The sequence below is a fragment of the Geotrypetes seraphini genome, chromosome 8 (assembly GCF_902459505.1).
Source record: "Geotrypetes seraphini chromosome 8, aGeoSer1.1, whole genome shotgun sequence".
NCBI classification, from domain to species: domain Eukaryota; kingdom Metazoa; phylum Chordata; class Amphibia; order Gymnophiona; family Dermophiidae; genus Geotrypetes; species Geotrypetes seraphini.
In genome coordinates, this window is record NC_047091.1 from 141,800,771 (window position 1) to 141,813,662 (window position 12,892).

A 12,892-nucleotide genomic window follows, 5' to 3' on the forward strand; every position below is an offset into this window, starting at 1 on the left:
TGCTCATCTTGCAAAACACTCGCAAACCGCGTTACTTGCAAACCGAGGTTCCACTGTATCTCACTCCCGCCCCTCCCCCAGTCATGTTCTGCTCCCTTTATGAAGATATCTGTTTTACTTATTGTTTTATGTGGTCATTATGTTAAATGTTTCTCCAGAACCACAAGAGATGGGTAGGTTACAAATATTCTTAAATAAATGAATAAATTTCTGCACCCCAAACACATCGAATCTTAGTTGCTAAGCACTTGACTATTCCTTAACAATAGAAATCTAACCTAGCTAGGGTTCTGGTTTCACAGCTGCCTAAAAAATTTTCCTTATTTATTCAGCTAAAGACCTTGTTCAAAGATACATTTGACCTAAAACTTAGGCCAGCCTGATGCTATTTTCTACCACAGGTGTAATCTTCCTTTCCTACATGTGCATACTCTCTATGTCGCCCTATCCTAGCTAAGATTGTATTTCTTCCCCTTTTACCTTTTTGTAATCATAGTCAGTCCTTAATGTCCAAATGAAAATTCATGTTGTCTTATTTATGACTAATGTCTGTATATCCCCCACATTTTATAATCTTATTACTGTAAGCCGCTTACAAATTAGATTAGCAGGATAACAAATTTTAATAAAACTTGGAAACTGTAGCAACAATCCTCAAGCCAGAAGGCATGGACTGTGGTTTCCAGCTCCTTACAGTTAACATCAACACCAGCAAGTAGGTGTCACTTTTGAGCAAAGGCTATACCACTACAGATCGAGGGACAGGAGTTGTTTCTTGGAATTAGAGGTCTGCACAGGAACGGGGATTGTGGGTATACCGCGGGGATCCCCCCTACCCATGGGACTCCCACGGGGACACCCCTCTGGCCCACGGGGATGGAAGGCTTTGGAAGCAGGGTTCGACTTACTGAGGCCTACCTAAATTTCGACACAGCTGAGAGACCAGTCCGGCACCATGGTGGAAATAGCCATACTGAGCAGTGAGCTCAGCATGCACACAGCTGATAGCCTTGCTGATTGGTCCGGCAATGTGGCGGGAACAGCAAGCAAGGCTCTCAGCTGTTTACATGCTGAGCTCACTGCTCAGCATGTACACAGCTGAGAGCCTTGCTTACTGATTGGTCAGCAAGGCTAGAGTGGGAAGACACTTATTTAGTGATTCACCCAGTACCCCGAAGGCCCTGATACTGGCAAGACTCGTCTCGAACTAGAAGAGAGTGACCCGAGGAGGCAGGAGACAAGGAACCGAGCGATTTCTTTTTTCAGACCCGAGCTGAAGACAGAGCAGCAGTGAGCACAGCAGGCATGAGGAGGTGCTTCAGAGAAGCAGGAGGATTCGGCCGCCGGCAGTCAGGTAATTAACAAACATAAAAGAAACTGTGGAATTGATGATCCTGATAAAATCTTTTACTGTGTTTTATATTTTCATATTGTGTTTTATTTTTGAATTCCTCTGCACCTTTTTCAAATAAAGATTTTATCAAGATCATCAATTCCACAGTTTCTTTTGTATTTGCGATGCTGTTTTCCTAGTGGAATCTCTGGTGGAACCCTTTTTTTGTTTTCTGTTCATGTAAGTAACTTATAAACCCCCCTCTTTTACTAAGACTGACATGGCCATTATAGTCTATGGACGCGTTAGCATTTAGCGCATGCTAAATCGGCTAGCACACCTTAGTAAAAGAGGGGGTTTATAAGTTAATTACCTGAACAGAAAAGAAAAAAAGGGTTCCATCATAAAATCAGCCCTGATGACCCAACCAATTACCGTCCTATCGCCAACATACCGTTCTTAGCAAAAATCACTGAGAAGGTGATATTCAATCAGTTAGCAGATTTTGTCCAATTCACTAACATACTTCACCCCAACCAAACGGGTTTTAGGAAACACCACAGTACCGAATATTCCTTAATCGGACTAACAACAAATATCATCTACAATCTAGACCACCATAACTCAGTTATCCTTTTCTCCCTTGACCTCTCAGCGGCATTCGACACCATAGATCACTTCCTCCTCTTAGATAGGCTGCAATCAATAGGTGTCAGTGACTCAGCACTACACTGGTTCTCTTCCTTTCTAACTGACCGGACCTCGACGGTACGCTTTAATAATTCATCCTCTACACCATTCTCCCATAATTATGGAATCCCTCAGGGCTCAATCTTGTCTCCATTGCTGTTTAATATCTTCTTATCTCCATTACTCAGCCTTAGTCAATCTATAGGCTTCACGACGTATGCCTATGCAGATGATATTCAATTGATTCATCCAGTCAATCCGGAAAACTCCAACGAAATAATACAAATCAATCAAAAATTAGAAAAAATTAAAAATTGGCTTACTCAGAATAAGCTTGCGTTAAACATATCAAAAACAAAGGCGTTGTTCTTTCCGTTTAAACAGGGCGTAAATCTCTCTATGCCTTTTTCAATTGATAATACAGCAATTGAACTCGTCACATCCCTTAAGATATTAGGAGTAATAATCGACGACAAATTCTCTTATCAAGAGCACATCAATAACACAGTTAAAAGTTGTTTTTACCGTTTACGTTTAATCCGCTCAATGTCGAAATATCTGGAATCAAAATCCCTAAATATCCTAATACACTCCCTTATAATATCCAGACTCGACTATTGTAACTCACTTTTCATGAACATCACCCAGAAGGATCAAAGACGATTACAAATAATACAAAATATCGCCATCAAAATAATTCACCATGGGAAAAAATACGATCACGTAACTCCCTATCTCATAGAATCTCATTGGCTGCCCATCAACCAACGTACAACATATAAAATAGCATTACTGGTATTTAAAACACTAGATACTAATGAACCACAGTTTATAGATCGGCTCCTAATTCCTCATACTTCAAAACGTTCACTTCGGTCCAATACTCAAGGTCTTTTAATGGTCCCCTCATTGAAAATAATACGTCCTCACACAGTTTCCCCAACCTTATCGTTTGGTCCTACCCATATCATACCCCTTTCTTCCCTTGAGGAAACAACAATTTGTAACTTTTATTCCCTAATGTCCTCTCCTAATGTTTCTTAGTTCGTCTGTATTGTCAATCTGTCATAGCCCTTAGAAAATTGTTAATGTAAAATAACTTGTTTCACTGTTTTATACTTTTATTCTTTTTATTATGTAATTCGCTTAGATTTAATAGGCGAACCATCAAATTTTATTAAACTTGAAACTTGAAGTAATTGCTGCTTTTTATGGGGACGGGCGGGGATGGAGGGGATTCCTCACAGGGACGGGCAGGGATCCTGGCAGAGACAGAGGAGATCCTGGCGGGGATGGGTGGGATTTCTGTCCCCGCGCAACTCTCTACTTGGTATCAGACAGCTTCTTAGTAGTTTATCACAATGCAAGCACAGTATACACAAAGAGTTCATACCTGTTTGGTTTGATCTTGACTGGGGCAGGTCTGGTGGGAGGGTCTGGGGAGCTGGAGATTTCATCAATAAGCTTCTTAGTCACTTTTAGTTTGGGTAGTACTTGTGCTTCATAGTGACTCATTTCATTCTCTAGTCTGATCAGATCAAACATAGACATGTCGCTGCGCTAGTTTGCAACCAAAAGAGAAGAGGAAAACATTAACTATATTTCATGCAAAAAACATATTCAGGATCAACCAGTGGAAAGAGGTATGCAAGTGTTTTAAACTAAGACAAAAAATTCACCAAAGCATTCAACAGGAAAGCATGAGAAACCAACAATGAATAACAAACACTGTGGAAATCGATGATCTTGATGCTATTGTTTATTAAAAAGTTATGTTTAAAACTATTTTATTGATGACACCAATTCAAGGCAACAGTGAAGAAAAATGATGTTACTACATTTGTCATCCCTACATTATATTCCAGTTATTCCTTTCCCCCTCCCTCTCAATATGAAACCATTGTAACTGCTAACTACGTAAAACAACGCTACAATAAAATATAAATGAAAAAATATCAGCCATCCGTATCCTTTGATCAAGAAACCCTCCCTCCCTCCCCCACAACCAAAAGAAGAACACTTGGTTTTAAATAGGTATACCAGTATTTAACTTCATGGTGTGACTGAAGAACATTTTGATGTCTTGACCTTTGACGTAGGCATCTAGCCAAAACATGGGCAGTGTCGGATCTATTCAAATAAAGCAGCTCATATTCCAGTTCTTAAGGCTAATTGTGTTATTTTGGCAGTGGGGAGGGAGGATCAGCTGCAATAAACCTTTGCTCAAATTATCCTGGGATGTCTCCTGTTTTATATTCATTCCATCCAACATATCGAATCAAAATTCTGAAATCACGGACCCCAATTCTGACCACTTGGTTTAGCCCTTAAGCAATGACCATGATGCCCTCTTTCTAGGAGCTGTGAATACAACCAAGCAAGATCACCAATCTCAGACAATCCAGTCATCAAAGCAAGGACCTACCACATGACATTGCATTGCACTTGTGACCTAAACCACTAGGCTGGCCCACTCTCTTTTAAGACTCTGATTTATAACTCACCGCCCAACAGTCACAATCCAGTACTGTCAGCACCAGTGAAGCAGTGTTATACTGCAGTGTTTCGGAGATGTAGGGTGAGCGGGATGGCCGAGGGGCCTCTAGATCTGGATGGTTACAGATTCTCTGCAGCTGCATCAGGACGTGGAGCACACTGACAAAGTGGCCACTCTTAAGGGTTTCCTGGGTTCTGCTCAATAAACAATGAGAAATAAACAGTTAATGAAAGCCTGTTATGTTGACATTAAAGTGCTTGAGACTAAAATGGGAACTTTGTAAGTAAACGTGAAATTCATTGTTACCTAATAATTTCCTTTCCTTGAATCGTACCAGATCTAGAACAGAGATTTAATGTCCTTCTATCAATGGACAGAGATCAAAGGCCTGTGAATTCTGCCCTTACAAGGTACAGTGTAGTTACATGCTCCTCAGTATTTTTCTATAACAAACCAAATGGAAGCCCATACCTCACACATTCATCAGAAACGAGGGAGAAGGGATATAGACCAATTACCCAACCATGGGGAAGAAACCCCGGACAGACGTCTTTATCACTACCTAGATGCCACAAATTAACCAACATGGTAAACAAGAACACATTAATAATTAGGTAGGAGTCTGGTCTGGTCTAGTCAGTCTCAAAGAAAGGAAATTATCAGAGAAGAGCAAATTTCATCTTCTTTGTCATCTACTAGTCCAGTCCAAAACAGAACGAATGTAATAGGGCAATCCTTCATATGGTGTGGGATTCAGCAACATCTTTAAACTCCCTTTTTCCAAAGTGATGACAGCCAAAGATACAGTACTTTGCAAATGAATCCAGCACTGACCATGTTGCTGCCCTGCAGATCTCTACAGGTGAAACAGTGTGTGCCTCTGCTCAGGTAGTCGCCAAAGCTCTGGATGAATGGAGCTAGCAAACTTTCAGTGGTGAGCAAGGGACATCAACGCCTTTGTGAAAGCTTCAGGTTTGAAAATAATAATACATGCAAAATGACACCAGCGCAAGGTTTTTAAAATTATAACCAAGATTTATTGAATTATTATTTCTATTTTTCCATTATGAGCTCAAAAGTGTCAGCATAATTGCTTACCGATTGCGCTAATGAGAGATCGTTATAGTGGCCAAATGCTGGCCTTCTCCTAATGGTCTCGTTTTCCTAGCTCCAGATTTTCTATTATATACTGTTGGCTTTTCGTGACATCATCATCATAACAACCAATAACATTTCTATGGGTGGTCTTAAAAGTTGGACAAAGAAACATTCCTCCATGTTTAAAAGTTATACAGTTTTAGAAAATTACTTTTGATTTCTGAATTAACATTATAACATTATTCAAGAGAATCTACAATTATTAACATGGTGCTGAGAAATTCTCAGCCCTTAAGGAAAAACTCTCTTCCTAAGCTGACAGATTCTTAGCCTTAAAGGAAAAAACTCTCAGGCTGCCTGAGCTGATAGTCTCACACACAAAAAGCAGGAGTCTCTGACCTAATTACTCCCAGATGTTGCCTCAGGATTTCTCTTAGATTGCAAAAATATATAAATATGTTTTTCAAAACTTATTCCTTTTGTTCAACACAGTCACAGCCATCACTCCAGTCATATTCATTTATACTTTGCTTGGCCAAGCCTCCATACATTCAATAAATCATAATTTTCATTCAAAACTACATCCAATTCAGTTTGGGGACACACTATCCTTCTCTACCAGTCTAAAGCAAACACATCTGGTGTTAATTAACACCACGCTGCTGGGAGCGGGAAAAACTCAGAGAGGATAAAGAAGACAGAAAACCAGTCACTGGCCCAAGATAGTGTCCAAAGACAGGACAGATATAGTACACACAGAGAACCCAAAATGGATTCCATGTAATCATGATTTCCACCATGATTTGGCTCAACAGCAAAGTACACAAGAAAACACCATTCTTTCCCTTATTTTAATCTTTAGTATGTTTTTTTTTTCTGGCCTTAGCTACATTATATTTAAATTTTTATTCACCTGTTTTTCCGTACGCTTCTATTTGGGCGTGGTCCTTAACTAACACAGAATTATCTAACTAGAATTACCCAGAATCATACGAAAAACTGGCGCTTTTGTAGAAAAAACTCCACAAAAAATATTGCACTTATCATGTCCTGCCATCCATTCCCATTATCGTCCCATAACCAGCACCCCCTGCTGGCCACGAGCCACTACTCCTCAGTGGCCACCTGCCTCTTTAGGAGGCAAGCCAAAAAAATTGTTTCTTTGAACCACTGTGCTAGGGGGACTTCATGGCAGCATTTCTCATTTCAGATCTTCAAAACTTGTTAATTACCTCCAGATACTAGAGTAGAGCTCAATGAATGTCCAACGTATGGAGAACATGAAATTCTTCCCTATAATCCTCCTTACAAAAGGAGGGAAGCATAACCATCTGATTCACATGGTAAGATGACAATGTTTGGGAGGAAAACCAGAAGTGTCTGTACTGAAGCTCCAGACTCTGTGAGTCATAAGATAAGAATGGCTCACGACAAAGCCTAGAGCTCCAAAATTCCTCTGCCAGAACCAACCACCAGCAAAACTGCCACCTTAATGCAAAGTCCTTAAGCATTGCTCTCCGAACAGGCTCAAAGGGGGGGTCTAAATTAAGTTTCCATAACAGAACATTGGACACATTAACCCTTTAAAAAAAATATACCCACATCAGGCCATAACTTCCAAATAGCCCTGAAAACATATTAATATCTATGGCCCTTCTGAAGAAAAACCAATATAACACCCTTCAAATCTGTGCATAAGCCAAGGAGGTAGATCCTTTCCTTGTCTGAAACAATGTGATGAAGACCTTGGCCAAAAATCCCTTACACCCCTCAGATGTCTTCTCTCAAAGACCAAGCGTAAATCAGAAGCAAGACAGACCTTCCAACAAAATGAGTCCCCTCTCCTTTGGCACCTGGAGCTCTTCTTCCACTTTGAGTATATCACAGTGCCAGTCTGGCACTACCAGGATCAAAAGACAGGGATGTGCTACAATCTGATGCATGATGTGACTTATCAAAGGCTACAGGAGAAAAACATCATCGCACACACTGAAAGATCTACAATAAGGGCCTTTAAATTTTCCAGACCTGGAATGCCCCACCAGACCTCGATGAGAGAGAATCCCTTTCTGTACAACTCCGACTCTCCCAGACCTAGAGCAAGTCCATTTGTATGTGGTATATGCCCACTATTTATGTTGCCAACTTTGAGAGATGAACTTCTGCTCACCAAAACACTGAGGCTGCCTCCTGGGCTATCGTACAACTCTTTGTGCTCTCCTGCCTGTTGAGTGAAACCACTGCCGTCTGCCATAACCCTGTTTGGAAGAATTCTGACAGCCTTATTCTAGGCCTGAGAAAAAGCCAAACTACCATCCCCAGTTCCCCCAGAGATTTCTTTATTTTTTTTTTTTAACATATCTTTATTGAGAATGGCAAACAGCCCAAACAAGCAAATATAGCAGCAAATTTTTCTTGCCCCAGAGATTTCTAGGGGCCACAATTTATCTGAAGCCTAGAGCTCCGCATTCTTATCCTAGACCACAGATGGTTCTTCAGCCTGACACATCAGTTAAGCCCAATGTAGAAGCAAAAATAACTTGGTTGAAAAACCAGTGTTCCAACTTGTACCTGGGTTATCTCCCATTGCCTCTCCCAGCACCAGTTGGAAGGTCAAACCAGAGTCTTCTCCCACATACTCCGGGACTAAATTGGGGGATACAACAACCACTGATTCGTAGCATCATCCATCTCCAAAATGATGGCCATTCCTGTTCCAAACCAAGGATCAGCACCTCGTTGAGAAACAACTTCCTCTCTCAAGCCAGCTAGGACTCTTTCATAGTCAACCTGAACACTCTCCCAATGATTTTCAGCATGTATTCCTACAGCACTGTAACAAGAGACGCACATGCCAGCAGAAGCATCTAGGCGCCTCAATATTTGTATCTGCTCCTAGCCACTCTCACTGATCTCAGAGCCCCAATAGCTTTAACTCCCCTCATCATAACACTATGCCAGTGGTCTCAAACTCAAACCCTTTGCAGGGCCACATTTTGGATTTGTAGGTACTTGGAGAGCCACAGAAAAAATAGTTAATTTCTTATTAAAGAAATGACAATTTTGCAAGAGGTAAAACTCTTTACAGTTAAGAACATAAGAACTGCCGCTGCTGGGTCAGACCAGTGGTCCATCGTGCCCAGCAGTCTGCTCACGCGGCAGCCCTTAGGTCAAAGACCAGTGCCCTATCTGAGTCTAGCCTTACCTGCATATGTTGTGTTCCAGTAGGAACTTATTCAACCTTTTCTTGAATCCCTGAAGGGTGCTTTCCTTTGTAACAGCCTCTGGAAGAGCGTTTCAAATTTCTACCACTCTCTGGGTGAAGAAAAACTTCCTTACGTTTGTACGGAATCTTTTCCCTTCTAACTTTAGCGAGTGTCCTCTCGTTCTCTTCACCTTGGAGAGGGTGAACAATCTAAGTTTCTCTACTAAATCAATTCCTTTCAATATCTTGAATGTTTCGATCATGTCCCCTCTCAGTCTTCTCTTCTCAAGAGAGAAGAGTCCCAGTTTCTCTAGCCTCTCATTGTGCGGCAACTCCCCCAGTCCCTTAAACATTTTTGTTGCTCTTCTCTGGACCCTTTTGAGTAGTACTATGTCCTTTTTCATATATGGCGACCAGTGTTGGACAAATATTTCAAGTGGGGGAGTACGATGGCCCGGCATAACGGCATGATAACCTTTTCAGATCTGTTTGACCCTTGTCTTCCCTCCCCCCCACAAGGTCTGCATGTTCCCCCCTTCTTTGCAGCTTCCTCCAACTTCCCCCCTGATCTCCCGGCCTTTGTTTCAGCTAATTACCACAGCCTGCAGGTACTGTAGCGTTCCTTGCAAGCTATCATCAGACTCCGCAGCACGTTCCCTCTGCTGCAGTCCTGCCCCTCCTATGACGTCAGGGGCAGGATAGCGGCACAGGGAACATGCTACTGAGAACAATGGCAGCCTGCAAGGATCGCTACAGTACCAGCAATCCTCTCTGCAGGCTGCAGTATTTATTTGAAGGTAAGAGTGGAAGGCCGGGGGGGGGAAGCCAGAGGACACTGCAAAGAGTGGGCAGCACTAGTAGACTGCGTGCCGCAAAATAGTATCTGGCGGGCTGCGAGTTTGAGACCACTGCTCTATGCCAACCACACCAGATGCTCCCCTCCACTAACAACCTTGACAAATGCACTGCGCCTAGCACTCTGCAAGTACTAACTTCTCTCTCCTTTGCCCACTTCAGCAGCTCTCCAAAATCAACTGGCTCTAGGCTCTCTCTAGGATCCAGCACCTCCATGTCTGGGTTTTACCTTCATAGACTCATAGATCAGATAAGCCGCTCTTAGCTGTACCCTTCTCCTCCACTGCCCATTTCAGACTTCGTTCCTTTCATCTAGCTGCCCCCTATGCCTGGAATAAATTACCCAAGTTTGTCTGTCAAGCCCCTTCCCTTACCTTGTTAAAAAGCAGACTGAAAACCCACCTTTTTGATTTAGTCTTCAATCCTTAACGCTACTCCTCTGCCTAATATCCCAGTCATCTGATTAACCATTCCCCTTAACTGTATCCATGACGTCTTGTTTGTCTGTCTTGACTGTTTAGATTGTAAGCTCTTTCGAGCAGGGGCTGTTTTCTTCTTTGTGACTCTGTAGAGCGCTGTGTACATCTGAAAGCGCTATAGAAACTATTAGTAGTAGTAGGCTCCCCTCACTAGCACTGCCTAATTCTTTCTAGGGAAAACTCTAGCCAGTATGAGAAAGAGAGTTGGGATTAGAGGGCTGGGGTGGGAGGGAAGGAAGTGCCATAGACACAGGAAAGGAGACAGGGACAACAGATTGAAAGAGAAAGGAGGGGTCCTGAACTCCTTCAGGTATTCCCAAGGGCCAGGCAGAAAACTTCGACACCCCTCAAGTTTGATCTCAATTGGGGTACCAATTCTCCACCTGGGCTGATGAGTCCAAATAGCTAGCTTCTACCATCAGAGAATGGAATGCTTGTAAACCATCTACTGGAAACAGAGAAATACTGAGAAACATGTGGCTGCATAGAGCCCTACACAGACAAGGTGGAGCTCACAAGCCTTTGTCTGCATCCACTGGTAGAAGGGTAAAATACATCTACTCTAGATTGATCTGGTAAACAAGAAAGCCTTATTGCACCCAAAAATTACTCAGCTTGTATTCACCTTTAATGAAACACCTAGCCCATCCTCCCAATACCTCTAATCCTTAGGAATGCCATTGGTTCTTCCCCAAGATAATGATGGGTGTGGCAAGCCCCATATTTTGCCCATCAGAGACCATGACTGTCAGTATGCTAGTATTTTTGTCTTTAGTACTAACTACCGTATATACTAGAATATAAACAGAGATTTTGGGGCCAAAACGATGGCCTAAAAATGGGGGTCTCGGTTTATATTTGGGTCAGCGCTGACCCCCCTCCCCCTCCAGAACCTGTTGCAGGCCTCTATTGGGTCTGCTTTGAGACCTGGTAGTCAGGACAGGAGGGATCCCTCCTGCCTCCTGTCCCAGCCGATTCTAAGAATTTTTTACCTCCCTTTCTCCTCCCCTGTGTACCTTTAGTACCCCTGGTAGTCCAGCAGTGAATTGCGGCAGGAACGACCTTCCTTCGCTCTTGCCTTGCAGATCTGCTAGCTGATTGGCTGCCATGGGAGAGGGGGGAGGGAGGTAAAAAATTCTTAGAATCGGCTGGGACAGGAGGCAGGAGGGATCCCTCTTGTTCCGGCCACCACTGGACCACCAGGTATCATGGCAGGCCTGGTGAAGGTCTGCAAGACATCGGGAGGAAGGGGGGGACATGGTGCAGAGCCTGACAGGGAGGGAGTGGGGCTGGCAGAGTAGAGAGTTGTGCAGGGACAGAAATCCCACCAGTCCCCACCAAAATCCCACCCGTCCCCATGAGGAATCCCTCCATCCCCGCGAGGAATCCACTCTGTTCCCGCCCATCCCTATAAACTTCAGAAATAGTTATTTCATTTAATTATGCTACTGAATTAAAGGCTCTGGTAGAGACCCATTTACAATTAAGCAGACACTTTATTAATTTGGAAATATTAATTGGGAAGAATACATACTTTGTAAACGGGTTTCTACCAGAGCCTTTAATGTAAATATAAAATATAAATACTCAGCTGATGAGGATCCCCAAGCTGTCAGCTGAGGACTTCCTCTGCAGTTGGCTGGGGGTCCCTTTTGCCAAGTTTGGCAGACAGCAGTAGTATCCCTGAGTCACAGATGCTGGCATCTCAGTGGCTCATGGATGCTGTCAGCGACTGCTGTGCTTGATAGAGGGGAGTTCTGGCCATCTCTAGAGGAGGTCCTCTGTTGGCGGTGCTTGGGGATCCCTACCAGCCACAGCAAGGGTCAGCAAGTACTGTAGAAATAAAACCAGAAATGCATTTCCTTTTCTTTTGAAAACAATACAAAGACATCTGCTATATACATTTCCCAAAGCTAACATATTTTAGTCAATAAATTCTGTTTTTCACCTTTGTTGTCCAGAAACTTATTTTTCCATCAAGTTGGACCCAGTTTGTTTTTTCTACTTTCCCATCTTCTGTAAATTCTTCTGTTTCTGTCCATTGGTTCCTCCTATCATGGTCCAGCATTTATCACTCTCTCATCCCTCGGACCATGTGCAGCATCTTTCGCCCCTGTCCACCAGCTCCATGCCCAACATTTCTCCTTCTATCACCCCTCTCCATTTTCTCCTCTTTCACCATGCCACATCTCTCCCTCCATTCCCTTCACCACAATGTCCAACATTCCTCCCTCTTGCATCCCTTTCTATCTGTCCCACTGTTCCCTTTCCACCACATTTCTCCCCCTCATCTGTACCTCACTCCCTCCCTATGACCAAAAATTCTCCTTTCTTCCATTCCCCATGTACACAATCATCTCTCTTTCCCTCTCACTGACACTCCCACACCCAATTCTCCCTTTCTATTCCCTCCCCCACCCCAGCATCTCTTTCCCTACCTTCCTCCATCCTCTCTTCCAAGTTCATGCCCTCTGTGTCCAATAACACACTCCCTCCCCCCTTCTGTGTCCCGCGTTTGCCTCCCACATTCGATCCCTTCTGTGCACCGCGTTTGCATCCAGATAACAGCAGGGATTGGAGGCAGCTCGAGCCGAGAGGCTTGTCTTCTTTTCCTGTCTATAGCACGAACATGTAGCCGACCGGAAGTCTTCCCCCGACGTCAGAGCTGACGTCGGAGGAAAGGCTTTGTGTCAGTCATATGCAGCGTGCACGACCTATTTGGAAATACTGGGCGC

At 43.2% G+C, this 12,892-nt stretch overlaps 1 protein-coding gene across 4 annotated transcripts in view; it reads right to left on the minus strand.

Annotated features, from left to right (window-relative positions):
• Nucleotides 1-12,892, minus strand: part of LOC117364636 (E1A-binding protein p400-like) — a 203,503-nt gene that overhangs the window by 81,227 nt on the left and 109,384 nt on the right. For all 4 annotated transcript variants that reach the window (XM_033954039.1, XM_033954040.1, XM_033954038.1 and 1 more), the window contains 2 exons: nucleotides 4,528-4,714; nucleotides 3,417-3,583 (listed from right to left, as the gene is read on the minus strand). In XM_033954039.1, coding sequence (XP_033809930.1) covers nucleotides 3,417-3,583; nucleotides 4,528-4,714 — 354 coding nt within the window. The remainder of the gene's footprint in view (nucleotides 1-3,416; nucleotides 3,584-4,527; nucleotides 4,715-12,892) is intronic.